Source organism: Lynx rufus, unplaced genomic scaffold (assembly GCF_022079265.1).
Source record: "Lynx rufus isolate CCGP_SWC_20201006 ecotype Redwood Valley unplaced genomic scaffold, mLynRuf1.p SCAF_13, whole genome shotgun sequence".
Lineage (NCBI taxonomy): Eukaryota > Metazoa > Chordata > Mammalia > Carnivora > Felidae > Lynx > Lynx rufus.
Window position 1 is genome coordinate 54883564 of NW_025814827.1, and position 13703 is coordinate 54897266.

Consider the following 13703-nt stretch of genomic DNA (forward strand, 5'->3'; position numbering starts at 1 on the left):
AAGGGAGCCAGTTCTATTCGTTATTGGGTATGGTACTAGTTCTGGGTCTTTTTTTTTTTTTCACGTTGTTGGAAAATAAAATTTCAGTCTGTTACACTGAGAACTGCCTCTCCACCTTGAAGATAGTGGCACTAAGCCACAAGGGTCCTCTCAGGTCCATGAGGGGTGATACCCCTTCTCCACATCAAGTGATAAAGGAATAAAAAAAAAAAGTTGCCCTCTACAGAGGTACAATGGTCCTCTGTCCTTCTGTAGGAGACTTTAATAAAGTAACTGAATCAAACAAAATTTGATCAGATGTGTATGGTTCAGCCTTCTTGCTTGGCCTCTTAACAATTTATCGAGGTGTTTCTACCCATGGTCCTGTTTTATTAAATGATATTTGAAGTGTTCCACTCTCTGAGAAAATGTGGTTTATGTCTTTGGCATACATTTACATAATCTTGTTAAGGAAATCTCTCCAGCTTAAACTATCCCAATAAAAAATCTTATCTCTGGTAGAAGAAAGACTATTTTCTCCAAAGGGAGCAAGAAACAAATATGGAGTCCAGACACATTTTGAGAAACTAAGGCTGTAATTGTAGTTATATTTTTATGTTATGTGTTTGAAGTTTGTTAAAGGAGATGGATGAGAAGTAATTGTTATGTTTGGAGGATACAGACATGTTAAGAAAAGAATGTTGGAGCTAATGGTTTTTAAATATGGGTTTTAAAAATAATTTTTTATTTGTTCCCTTAGAAAATATTTCTACAGTAAAAAAAAAAAACAAAAACAGAGGGTGATAAATTACCAGCAATCCCTCAGCTCCCCACCAGAGCCATCAAATTAAGGGTTAACCTCCCAGGATTGCCCTGAATTAATCAGGAGCTAAGCCAGGGGCAGGCTGGGCTAGGGGAAGGGGGAGGGGATTGACAGAGCTCGACCTCCCCCAAGAGGCTCACAGCTCAACAGTGAAGCCCACTGTGGCGTGGCCACTGAGAGAACGCAGACCTTTATACAAATAAAGAAGCCTTGACAGGGCTCCCCAGGCTGCTCCTTCGGGCAGCCCTGGGCACAGAAAACACATCCTGATCCCACACCAGCCCAGGGTTCCTGCCTAGCATGCACCGATCCTCCATTTTCAAAGAACCCAGAGAAGGAGTTGTGTTCTATAGATTAGGGGTTTCTCTTGTTTCCAGTCCAGACTTAACCATAAATATATGTTTGTCTTCACTTATTTAAGAGGCAGTCTGTGATCAGCCTCTAGGTCATCTTCATTAATATCTCTGGATTGATTTTGCTCTTTAGATAAAGAGGATGCTGCAGGTAGATGGCCCTTGTGGGGATGGCTTGCAGTGCTTGGTGAATGCAGATTCCCAGGTCCCTCCCTCGATTTAAAGAATCCAAAGGGTTTTATTTGGGGGTGGGGGTGGGTAGGGGGCAGGACTGGGAATCCATCTGATTAATAAGCTCTCCAGGTCATTCTTGTGTATGTAAAAACCACTAACCCTAGAGGGTTTTGTTTTGTCTTTAACATAAACTCCTGATATCAGCATTGGGTGTTTGTATGAGTTGACTTTATCTATAACAGGAGGCATGCATGCTTGTGCAGGTGTCTTTTCCTTCAGGGTTTTAGTATCTCCGGGAGAGTAGAGAAATTAGCCCCCACTTCCTCCCTTCCTCTGCTTTTTATGGTCAGAAATGCCCTTACCTTTCAGGTCTGTCCGCTTCCTGAACCCACCTTCACGGAGTCTTTTTAGTACTCAGAGTAAGCATCTGACCGGCTGTGCTCCAATTACATCCGTCCTGCCCCTCACCTCGTTTCTATTCAAACCAAACTGAGTCCCTGAGATTAAGTCACTTGCTCATGAGCTCAATGAGTCTCTTGCTCATTGTAGCCCTTTTATCCAAGGAATGGCTTCTGCCAAGATTCCTCTTTCTTAACTTTGGCCAGGATGCTTCCCAGATACCCAGGCTCACCTCCGCTCTTCTCTACTGCCAGAGCTTCCCTTAAGTTGAGCCCATCTGAGACTCTCCCTAGTTGTTGCTGGTCCTCTAGCCTTAAATGCTGAATCCTGCCCAGTATTGAAGATCCCTGATCTTAGAGAAGTTCTCAGGGACAGACTCCCAGAAAGCTTCCCGCCACCGTGTGGTTCCTGAGCTGATGGCCATCTTTGCACCTGCTTGATGAGGACCGTTGCAGGACCACCTCTCCTGCTGCATCCCCCTCGGGGCCCTGGAGGTCTCCATTTTCACCCACTCCCTGAACACCTCATTTTCCTCTGAATCTCACCTCCCCCAAATCTCACCTCTGCCTTGAGAAGTCACCTTTTCCCTCTTGTCTTTTCTTATCCCCAGTTGCTCAGGTCCCACTGTGAATTAGGACAACACGGAACTAGTCTCTAGAAATATAAATGAGATCCAAGAAAGGGAAGAGAAAGGCATTCTAGTGTTCTCCTGTGCTCACAGGGTCCAATGGCACCTCCTTCAGTTATGAGCCCTCTTGTCTGTAGGGCTTGCCTCTACAGACAAGTACTTGGCCTCTGCTAAACTTTTTTGTTTTGGTTTGGTTTGGTGTTCTCAGGACTTGTGCAAAGACCTAGGTGGTAGGAGTCAGACAGGGACAGAGAGACCTGTTCAGGCTTATTCTCCAACCTATGAATATGGTCTAAATCTGGGAAACCCATTCCCTAAAAATTTGCCTCAAGTAATTTACATGGGGTTGATATCGTCATGCTGGTTTAGATTAAGTTGTTATGCTGTGGGCTACATGTTTAGGCTCAGAAGACCTGGCTAAGCCCTTATCTTTCAGCAGGTTGGGGGCCACCTCAAAGCCCCCATCTCTTAAAAATAATTAGCTGACTTTCCCACCTGAGCTACTGATTTGATGATCTGTATGCTGAACCAGGCTTCTACAAGGGAATAAAAGAGAAAAGACCAGAGTGCCAGAAGGAAGCTTAATTTTTAAGGTAAATTTGGATTCCCTTAAAGGACAAGTGAAAAATCTCTGAAGATACTCTAAACCCAGGGAGTCCATAGTTTTCTCACGCCTGCAGCTTTTTTTGTTCCTATTTGCCTAGCCCTATTCTGTACTTTACATTATATGTGGAAAATAATGCACATAATACTTAGCATTTCCTTTTGATAAAGAAAACGTTTCATATTACTAGTACTGAAATTTATTCCTAAAAGAATGGAGAATAGCTTCCAGATGTATTTTTCTGTCACGGACTTTCTTTCCTAAAGTATTGACAGAGGGGAGGTTTTATCAAGGTCTTTGTGATGGGCTTGTTTATAATGAGAACATATTAGTGGAGCACATCTAAGTGTTTATCACTAACAGATGACTGAAAGGAGCATATGGCAGGAAGAGAAATATATATTTGTCCAAGAAACGTGGCTTGTTAACACTCCCACACTCGTCCTAAACTCTGTGGACATGTACGTACAGCATTGTGCACATCCGCTGGGTATATCAGAAGAAAAATAAAAGTCAAGCAATGATTCCTTCAATATGGGACTGTCAGATAATGCTAATTTGGACATTTTTATCAAAGATGGGAGGATTTCAACTCAAAAGGGCTGCACATTTTGCTTCACTGTGGCTGGCATCTGGGCAACGCTGTGTAAGGGGTTTAGGAAAATACAGGCTTTAGCATTTTTGTACAGCTCTTTATGATAAAACAAGAACAATGAAAGAAAGCATGAGGATTGAGCTCTTCTATAAAATTGAGCTCGGGGGCAAAGAATCCCTTCATTCAGAAATCTCTTCTGAAGAGTGTCTGTAGATTAGATTTAAGACCAGACGAAGATGAACCTTTAGAACACAGAGGCAATTTTTACCTGGCATTGGCCAAAACCAAAGCATTGTTTCAATTCAGATATGACCCATAGAACCCTATTGATTAATTCTTGAAGGAAACTCTGCATTTATTAACTTGCAGCCGTACTCTGAAGCTCCTGTCTTCACCATGGAGTTGTAGCAGAGTGGGGGAGTGGGGAAGGATAGTGATACAGCACAGTAAAGGCCACTCTATGGAGCATTAGGTCATAGAATTCTCTAGAACTTAGCAAGAACCCTAAGTATCATCACCTGATTCTTATCCTCCATTTTTTTATCTGAAGAATGCTACCCTGGACAATCTAGTTTACTTGCCAAAATTACCAGACCAGAACTACATCAAATGTTCTATTTTCCAGTTGGATGTTATTTCTATGCCACGATACGCCTTCCATTTTACCATAGCTGTGCTATTTCTATAGTTTCATCTTCTTGACATTGTATTAGTATTTATGCTTGTAGATTTGTATTTAAAATCATTTCCCATTTACCTACTTAACTTTACAAGGGAGCCATGCTTCTATCGGATGTTACCACTGGGATCTGTACACAATATGGCAGGCTTGGCATTTATGCCAGAATGGATTTGTCGATGGAGAAAAGGGATAATTAGAGTTTTCAGAAATTTTCACTTTTTTTTTTAACAAAAGTAATCTTGAAGGAACAAGAAAACGTCAATTTAGAGAAAAACAGAAGTTTCAAATACTCAGAGTGGGGGCTGGAGGAATGCCTAAGCCATTCTCTCATCTCTCTGTATTTTCTTCATTGGTGATTCCATTGAACTTGGTTTCAACTATCACAGAGGAGTGGGGAGGGGGACCACCTTCCAAAAACGATTCCTTCCACTATCATCTCTTATGTTTCCAACCCCTTTTTCTAGCTCTCCCCAAGACACCTTGTCCAGGACCTCTCCAAGCTGCTCAAATACAAAATGTCCACAGAGAAATCTTTCTTGTCCCTCTGTCAGCAATTCTTCCACTCCCAATTACCATTTAGTCTATCTCATCATCATCCTATGAAACAGGCACAAAACAGGTGCTTCTCCCCAGGTCCCATTGTTGCTCATTTCCACTCCTTGTTCCTGCCATTTTGGCCCATCTCGGTCTCTTCTCCTGCTCACACCAACTGAAACACTCCTGGAGCCCTGGGCTCCCTGATAGGTTCCCTTTAATATTATTTGTTCTAGCCCTTTTCTCCATCTGGAAACCTCTTTCACCATTCTATGATCATATCTTACACGTCAACAATTTATTATAATGCCAGTTTCACATAACCTTCCTGATCCATTTTTCCAAAAGCGTTTCCTACCTACCTACCCTGACCTCTCCTATTCTATATCTTTCTTATGGTGCATACTTGTTACTTAACAAAATTGTATTTGTGAGTATTTACACTGCGTATCAGGCACATATGTAGGCACTTTATATTCCTTTTCCCTTAATCCTTTCAGCAGCCCTATCAGACCTGGGAAGGCCCCCAGAGATCTATAGTCAACTGGTCTTGGGTGCAGTTTAGACATAAGGATTTTTAAGTACTCCCTGGGTACTCCAATTTTAGCATGGTTGAGAACCACTGATTTTACTCCAAACCCATTAGCCAGATATTCTCCAAAAGCAGGTATCACCTTTGAAGCTTTAAAAAACAAGCAAATGCTAGACCCCAGCCCAGTCCAACCCAATTAGAATATCTAAGTGACAGAGCCTGGGAACCCATGTGTTAATAAAGCCTCATAGGGTATTTTGTCACATAACCAGGATGGAGAACCACTTTCTTTATCAGACACTGTATCATCTCCCTGTAGTACAATATTACAAGTAATTATACATGTCTCCTCCCACTGTGTAATTCGTAAACTCTTTGAGGACAAGTTTACCTCTGATTCACTGTGGTCTTCTCCCTGGTACTTAGTAAGGTCCCTTGCACATAGTATGTTTGAGAAACTAAAGCACCAATATTATACCCCTTGATGAAAAAAAACAAAGATGTCTTATTAAGAAAATAAAGACACCTTTATACAATACTTATTCTCTTTGTATAAGCTTTTTAATCTCTATTACACTGGCCTGGAAAATCAATTAAATCATTTCAATTCTCTGAACATCATAGTCACATGGCCATACAGTGCCAGAGTAGGATTTGAACCCCAGCCCTTCTGACAATACTCTTTACACTACATGCCAGGTCTTCAAAGCATCTACAAAGTGAAAATTCAACTCTCTTTGTGTTTGGATATGTGCTGTCAGACATGTTTCTAAAATTTGAACATAGCTGTCACATGGGGAAAAAAAACTATCTGCATTATGAAGTTGATTTGGAAAAATGCATTAATTTAAACCCAAAAACCAAGTGTGGATCTAAATAGATACTCCTTTCTTCTCATCAATCTCAACCTCCCTTACCACCAGAGGTACCTACATATAGACAAACATATCCTCTGACTGTTCTTTGACATTTCCTGACTGTTTAATTACTACATTCGTTATTTCATTACTTTATCTTTTTTTTTAAACTTTTTTTTTAATGTTTATTTATTTTTGAAGGAGAGACAGAGCATGAATGGGGGAAGGGCAGAGAGAGAAGGAGACAGAATCCGAAGCAGGCTCCAGACTCTGAGCCATCAGCACAGAGCCCGATGTAGGGCTTGAACTCATGAGTCACAAGATCATGACCTGAGCCAAAGTAGGACATTTAACTGAGCCACCCAGGTGCCCCTATTTTCTCTTCACCTTAGTTTTTACTACTTCTCAAAGACTTTTCAAATAACCAGAGCTTCTGGTTAGAAATGAAAACTTTTTTGTTTTTAATTTTTTAATGTTTATTTATTTTTGAGAAAGAGAGAGAGAGACACACACAGTGTCAGTGGGGGGTGGGGGGAAGAAGACATAGAATCTGAAGCAGGCTCCAGGCTCTGAGCTGTCAGCACAGAGCCTGATGCAGGACTTGAACTCACAAACCATGAGATGATGACGATGACGTGAACCGAAGTTGGAGGCTTAACTGACTGAGCTACCCAGGCGCCCCAAATGAAATCTTTTTAAAGGTTCATATACAGTTTACTTGAAGTAGTGAGTTGGCATCTGGTATTAACTTGTAACATTTCATTCAATATGAATATGAACACAGAAATCATACAGGCATAACAAAGTTGAAATGACACTCCAACAAGACCTAAAAACCTGAATTCCAGGCTTTTGCAATTTCTGAGTTAGGTGAATCTGGGTAGGAAATGAACTTTCTAGAAACCTCTTTTCCACTAAAACAAAAAAGAAAAAGAAAAAAGAAAAGGAGAAGGACCTAAGATAGACTCTCCAAAATTTCTTTCAAACATGAAATTTTATGATCCCTTAAAATAAGAATTCATTTATTAGACTTTTGGTCAAGATTAAATTAGTAATCAGGCCTCACCCTTATGATTCAGCTGATACTTTAAAAAGCAAACAGAATTATAATGAAATTTGGACACTTCTTTGCAATTTAGAAAGTGTTCACCTCCCTTATCACCTTTCACTTTCATAACCTAACTGCAGAATATGATTATCCCCATTTTACAGAAAAGAAAATCGAGATGCAGAGAGGTTGAGCAACTTGTCCTGGGTAACAAAATCAGAAAATGGCAAATCTAGACCCCTACTGGACCCAACTGTGGACCCAATTCAACCCCTCGATGGCCACAGGCAAAGCTGGAGATGGGGGGGGGGCGGTGCACAGGTAAATCTGACATACAGACAGCTCCCCACAGTAGCCTCTGTGCCTTCTCAAAATGCTTTCTAGCCCAGAAGCCCATAGATTGCTTTGGAATAGAATACCAAGTGGGGATTTATTTATCATATCATTTCTGAGTGCGTATTTTCTTGAGCATTTATAGATCTGTTTTTCCAAGAAGCTGAGAGTTCCTGATAAAACAAGACAGATAATGATAAATGAGCATCTACGTAAGCCTAGCTGGGAGGAGGACCAGGGCCTGTTAACACCCCTCCTGTGAAGTTAATCCCGTTTCTTTTAGCTATTTCTTTATTAGTTAATGAGGTCTTACAAAAATGTGTGTCTGTGATGGTGTTTTAGCATCCGTGCCTCTAGGAACATTTTCAAATATTCATAAAGTAGCTCGTCTGACCAAAGCTTAAAGCAAAGGTGCATTAAGTATGAATTTAGTCAACTTCAAATGTGGGTGGTCAAAAAGCTGCTCCTGAAATACCCTAAATAATCCTCCTCGTTGGTGTTTCCAGATCTGCAGCTCTGGGTGCAAATGTAAAGGGAATAGGGAAAGAGGTATTCTTTAGGACACCAGGACTCCGAAGAGCAGCCCCATAAGCTTTGATCCTGCCTCTTGACTGACAGCAGTGTGGCTTGCTTTTGGAAAACTGAATAACTTGAGGGAAACAAAAACAAAATGAAAAAGGAATTACCAGTCAAGCCCCTGCGAAGGAGAGCAGGCATTAGATCCTACTGCTCCTGGGAGGCCAGAGATCTACTTCAGTTCCTTATGGCCAAGATGGAAGCCAACAATCTCAAAAGATGGTTTGATGGTCAATGATGCATTTTTGGAGAGGCAAACCAAAGGGAGAACTTGGTTAGCTACTAAACTGACCTCCCTGGTACAGTGAATCACAGTGATTACATCTACAACCTAGTTTTGGAGACCCGCCCACACTGTAGCACCATTCTAGGAACATAGAGTACGTACACACACACACACACACACACACACACACACATACAGACACACGCGTGCGCATGCCTCCAACACCCTCCTCCCCCCAACACCCCACACAACTTCCATCATCACGAAATACCCAAATCCTTTTTACTTTCCATACTTTTATGATTTATGTTTCCTCAAAACATCGCTTAAAGAAGTTGACATTATGGCTGTCCTTCTATGTGTAGTTTATAAGCAAAGCAACTTTTAAAAGGATGTCTGTAAAAATACCGTTTAAAATGTGTGACAAAGACGAACCACTTTCATTTGGTTCTAGATGGCTTGGACTATCTAGGGTATACTTTGGCTAAGAAACTAAAAATGACAGCCCAACATTCTCCCTCCTGTGTCTGCACAAGTAACCAAACGAGCCACCAAAATGGTGCAAATTTCCTGATCCTGCTTTAGAACAAGCTCAAGGAACAAATGATAGGCCAAAGTCCTCTGATCTCCAACCCCATAGAGCACTAAATCACAGCATTACTGGTAACTCAGTGATTTCTAACATGGAATATCTATGCTCTAAAAGGCCCATTCATGTCATGGTCACTAAGACTTGCTCGTTGGAGGCTTTGGCCTTTTTGCAATATCAAACCCCACCCCCAGCAAAGGAAAGCTATGAGCCATACTTCTGAAAGGAGATGGCCATTGTAATCCACTCAGTACAGATCTGCAGACAGACAAACATCATCCATTAACAAGTGCTGATAATGCAAACATTTCTTTTTGCAGCTCATTGCTCAACTTTCTGGTCATTTTAACTGGTTATACGCTTCCTCTAAATGTAAAGAGAGAGAGAGAGAGGGGAGGAGGAGGAGGAGAAGAAGAATAGAGGGAAAGAAAAAGTCCTGAAAATAGAATTGCACAATAATAATGCCACACTGAGAAAAGCTCAGCATATAATATTATTTCTCTTTTGTCCCTGCCTTGAGGACATCAAGGGCACTTTGACAGCCATTATGATTACAGAAGATACAAGCTAATGTTGGTTGTTCCAGGTGTAATTTTGCATTTCTTGCAAGAAATACTGTCACATCCCAGATGTAAATTTGACTGTGTCGTGTACTTAATGTTCTATTACAGGTGATTCACATAACAGGCCGGCTACGACTGAGGGTGTCACTATCCCACGGGAGGACCGTTCCCAGCCAAATCATGGGTCTTGTGGTTGTGGCTCATGCCCTGCCTCCCCCTACGATCAATGAAGTCAGAATTGACTGCCATATGTTCGTCACTCGAGTAAATATGGACCTCAATATCATTTACTGTGAAAATAGGTACTTTGTTTTTGTTTTCATTTCCTCTGTTGTGTGTTACACATTGGTGAAGGTTGGTGTTTTCAGCAGTCTGAAGGATTTTACTCTCCCAGTGAGGCTCATTATAAATCCTGATCTTATTTTTAATGGCTGCTTGGACTGACACCAAACATGCTTTTTATTTAAAATTTACATTGCTGTCCTGATTTACATTAGGGACAACAATGGAATGAATTGGGACACCCAGACAGCCATATGCTATAATTAAGACCCATTTTGGCCGAGAACCCAAGGAGAGAGCAGGGCTGAGACATTTGGCAGAATTATGCAGTGAAAGGTATCTCCTGATGTCTCAGCCAGACCCACTTCCTGACTACTGCAAGGGCCGAGCCTCACGATGGACAGTGTTCATACAGGCATTCAACACACTGTCTTACTGCCTGCCTGGCTGCTATAACACATTACTATCTGGGGGGCTTCAACAACAGGCACTTATTTCTCACAGTTCTGGAGACTGGGAAGCCCAAGACCAAGGTACAAGCTGGGGCTGCTGGGTGGCTCAGTCGGTTGAGCATCCGACTCTTGATTTCAGTTCAGGTCATGATCCCGGGGTCGTGGGTCCCCACGTTGGGCTCCTCACTGAGCATGGAGCCTGCTTAAGATTCTCTCTCCCCCTTGGCTCCTCTCCCCTGTTCCAGCCACACTCTCTTCCAGGAAAAAAAAAAAAAAGTTGTTTTTTTTTTAAAGGTACAAGCTAATTAGGTTCCAGGTGAGAGCCCACTTCCTGGTTTGTAGGTAGCTGACGTCTTGCTGCGTCTTCACAAAGGACAGAGAGCACTCTGGTCCCTTCCTCTTCTTAGGAGGACATTAATCCCATCATGGGGGCTCTATCCCCATGACCTCGTCTAAACCTAATTACCTCCCAAAGGCCCCACCGTCTCATACTATCACATTGGGTAAAAAGGCTTCAATATATACATTCGGTGGTAGGAGGGACACATTCAGGCCACAACACATGTAGAGGAAAAAACGAGAATTTGAGGCCCACAGAGGAAAAAGGGTGAAAATTTTTCAAAACTATTAAATAAAACATTGTAATCCTGAGGATTTTGTTTTTATAAATTAAAAAAAAAAAAGACTCATCGTATAAATGATTTGGCAGTCCTTCCTTACCACTGAGCTGGGATAAAAGGACTTTTTAGCCTCTGGTTGAAAAGTTCACTTTTTCCATTAAGCGCAAAGCAAGGGACAAGGAAATGGGACAGTGCCCCCTCAGACCTTTCACCTAGAAGTCACAAGCCCATCATGAGACTGATTTGAGGAAGAGAGAATCACGGGGCCCAGGGAGAAAAGTGAAGAGGAACCCCGTATGTATCAGCCATGAGAAGGAAGCTTTAGTGATACCATCCATCTGCTGGTGCCACCGAGAGAGTTACTGAGGCCATTTTGAGAGGGTGCTTTTGTCACACAGACTATTGTCAGGCATAAAGGCAGTGTATATCCACTGAGCCCTGTTAGTGCTTTCAGAGGGGAAATAAGAGCAGAATGGTCAAGCGGCTTGCATAATTGACCTCTCCAGGGCCTCGCCAAGAGGAAGACAGACGGCACCTGCATTCAGTTCCACTGGGAAGCACTGAAGATGTGGAGACCAAGTTAGATATGCCTACCATTTCTGGTCAGGATTTGATTCAGAGGAAAGAATTCACGGGGGGAAAAAGACACCCACCTGAGCTATTAGTGTTCGCTGGGTTAGAAGATACCATGAACCCGTCACTATTATTTAATGAGTAACTCTAACTCTGTTTTTCAAGCTTTGTTGGCATTTATTAACATTTTTATCATTGTGACTGCATACTTGGCTATGTGAAGGGTCTTCCGGAATGGCCAAAGACTATAGGAAAGACGGTTAGCCAAAATGATCAGCTAAGGTTCGCAAGTAATAATGAAGGTAGTTAATGTTTATTGAACACTAACTCCACACTCGGCAATGTGCAAAGCTCGTTGGGTACACCATCTCATTTAAGCTTCAGGGCACTTCTGGAAGATGGATGCTGCCACTGTCTTCATCAACCTCAGGCAGTTTCAGTTTAGAGAGAAAGGTCAAATGGTATGCCCAATGTCACAATTTGAACCCAAAGGTGGCAGATTTAAAAAAATAAAAAAAGGAGAAAGAAGGAAAAAGAAAAAAAACACAGACATTTAGCTCCATGTGGGCCTTCCTGTATCCCTTGTCACTTTTTTTTTTTTTTTTTTTACAGAAGTCAGGCTGAGTGGTAAGGAATCAATCAGACTAACCACTGAAGGGGACCTTTCATATCTACGCATCCATTACAGAACACGATTATAGCCCACAAAGCTGTTTATTCTGATTAAAAACATAGAATGCTGGAGATGGGGATCCAAGCCAGGGAGGCGGATACTAAGTCCGATGACCTATGGCTTTGCCTCTTTGAAAACATATGTCAGCTCCCTTGATTTAGATTTACTACCACCACCCTCTCCAAAAAACAGAGCCTCATCTTATTTACCTGCTCCCGGTGATTGCCCTATCCCAAAGCCCTCACTTAATTTTCATTCCTGTGATCACAGATTGATTAATTCTGCTTCATGGACCCGAGTGCCTTATGGTACCACTCCAGTAATTGAGATCATTTTCTGTGACCCACTTTAAGCTTTCTTTCTTCCCTTTAAAAAAAAAAAAAAGAAAAGAAAAGAAAAACTATTTTCCACAACCCCTTATTAGCCAATACAATATAGTATTACTTCCCAACTGAAAATGATACAAGTTATTTTAAAAAGACCTGTGTTAAAGGTAATTGCTTATCTGAGGAAAAGGCCTACCCTGTATTCCAGGCACTGTGCTGTGTTCATTTCGTTTCGTTCGTTCATCCCCTCCCCAACCACTTCAGTTGTTTTTACAGATAAGGAAACTGAGGCTCACAGTACCAAGGGCCATTAGGATTCTAATCCTGATATAGGTCATCAGACTGATCTGGTGCTTTCTACATGTGTATTAAGAGGTCTCTGAACACTGAGCTGGTCACGTTCGCCACGGTAAAGGGCTCTGGTTCTGAAGGATTTCATTCAAATAAACAGTAAACTAGAGAATGTCTTCCCGAAAGTATGACTGGCTTTTTCTTGGGGGGGGGGGGGGGGGAAGGGGGAGGGGGAGGAAGAGGGGGAGGGTTATTGTTTAATTAGGGAATCGCTAACTAGAAACTCAGGCCCTGTGCCCTCCCTCTCTGATGCTTGTTTGGTTTCAGTGCCGATTTTTCCCTCTGCAAACCATTCTTCTCCTCTGCATTCCTTAGCGCAGCCGCAGGCAAAGCCAACATCTAATGTTTTCAGGGAGCTGGCAAATTTCAGAAACGCCAATGAGGGCCTTTTAATGACATCTTTGTTCACTCATTTGCAGGAAGGGGGTGTAAACTGTGCTTGGAAAGCAGCTAATGGTTTTAGGAAAACACCAACTACTCTGTTTTGTACCAGAAAACCATGGGGTTCTGAAAAAAACATTCTTTATATTGCCCCGCTTAGTCTCATCTTACCAAGAATTCTTGTTTGGCCAAAAATATTATTTAATGTTTAATATTAGACACTGAGAAGTTCACTCACTGGTAGCGTATTTTAATCATATTCCACATTATGCTGTTTTTGTTTTGTTCCTTCTTTCCCCGCCCTCGGGGTCAGACTGAACTCTCCAACAGTGATCTCATAGGTTTCTTAAATATGTCATTTCTAAAGCCTCACTTCCTATTTGGATACATTGTAAGCCATAAACCAGAAAAAGCACAGGGACAGTGAAGAACATACATTAAACAAAAGACAGATTCTGTTTTGGACTGACCAAAACCAGCCTGTACCCGGACAGGGAGGAGGATAATAAACATTTTGACGTCTTTGTGTAAATCAGGCAGATTCCTCCAA

The 13703-nt window shown here is 41.8% G+C and overlaps 1 protein-coding gene across 2 annotated transcripts in view; it reads left to right on the top strand.

Moving 5' to 3' along the window:
- NPAS3 (neuronal PAS domain protein 3) overlaps positions 1-13703 on the top strand; it is an 849973-nt gene that overhangs the window by 813553 nt on the left and 22717 nt on the right. For both annotated transcript variants that reach the window (XM_047074637.1, XM_047074638.1), the window contains one exon: positions 9604-9797. In XM_047074637.1, coding sequence (XP_046930593.1) covers positions 9604-9797 — 194 coding nt within the window. The remainder of the gene's footprint in view (positions 1-9603; positions 9798-13703) is intronic.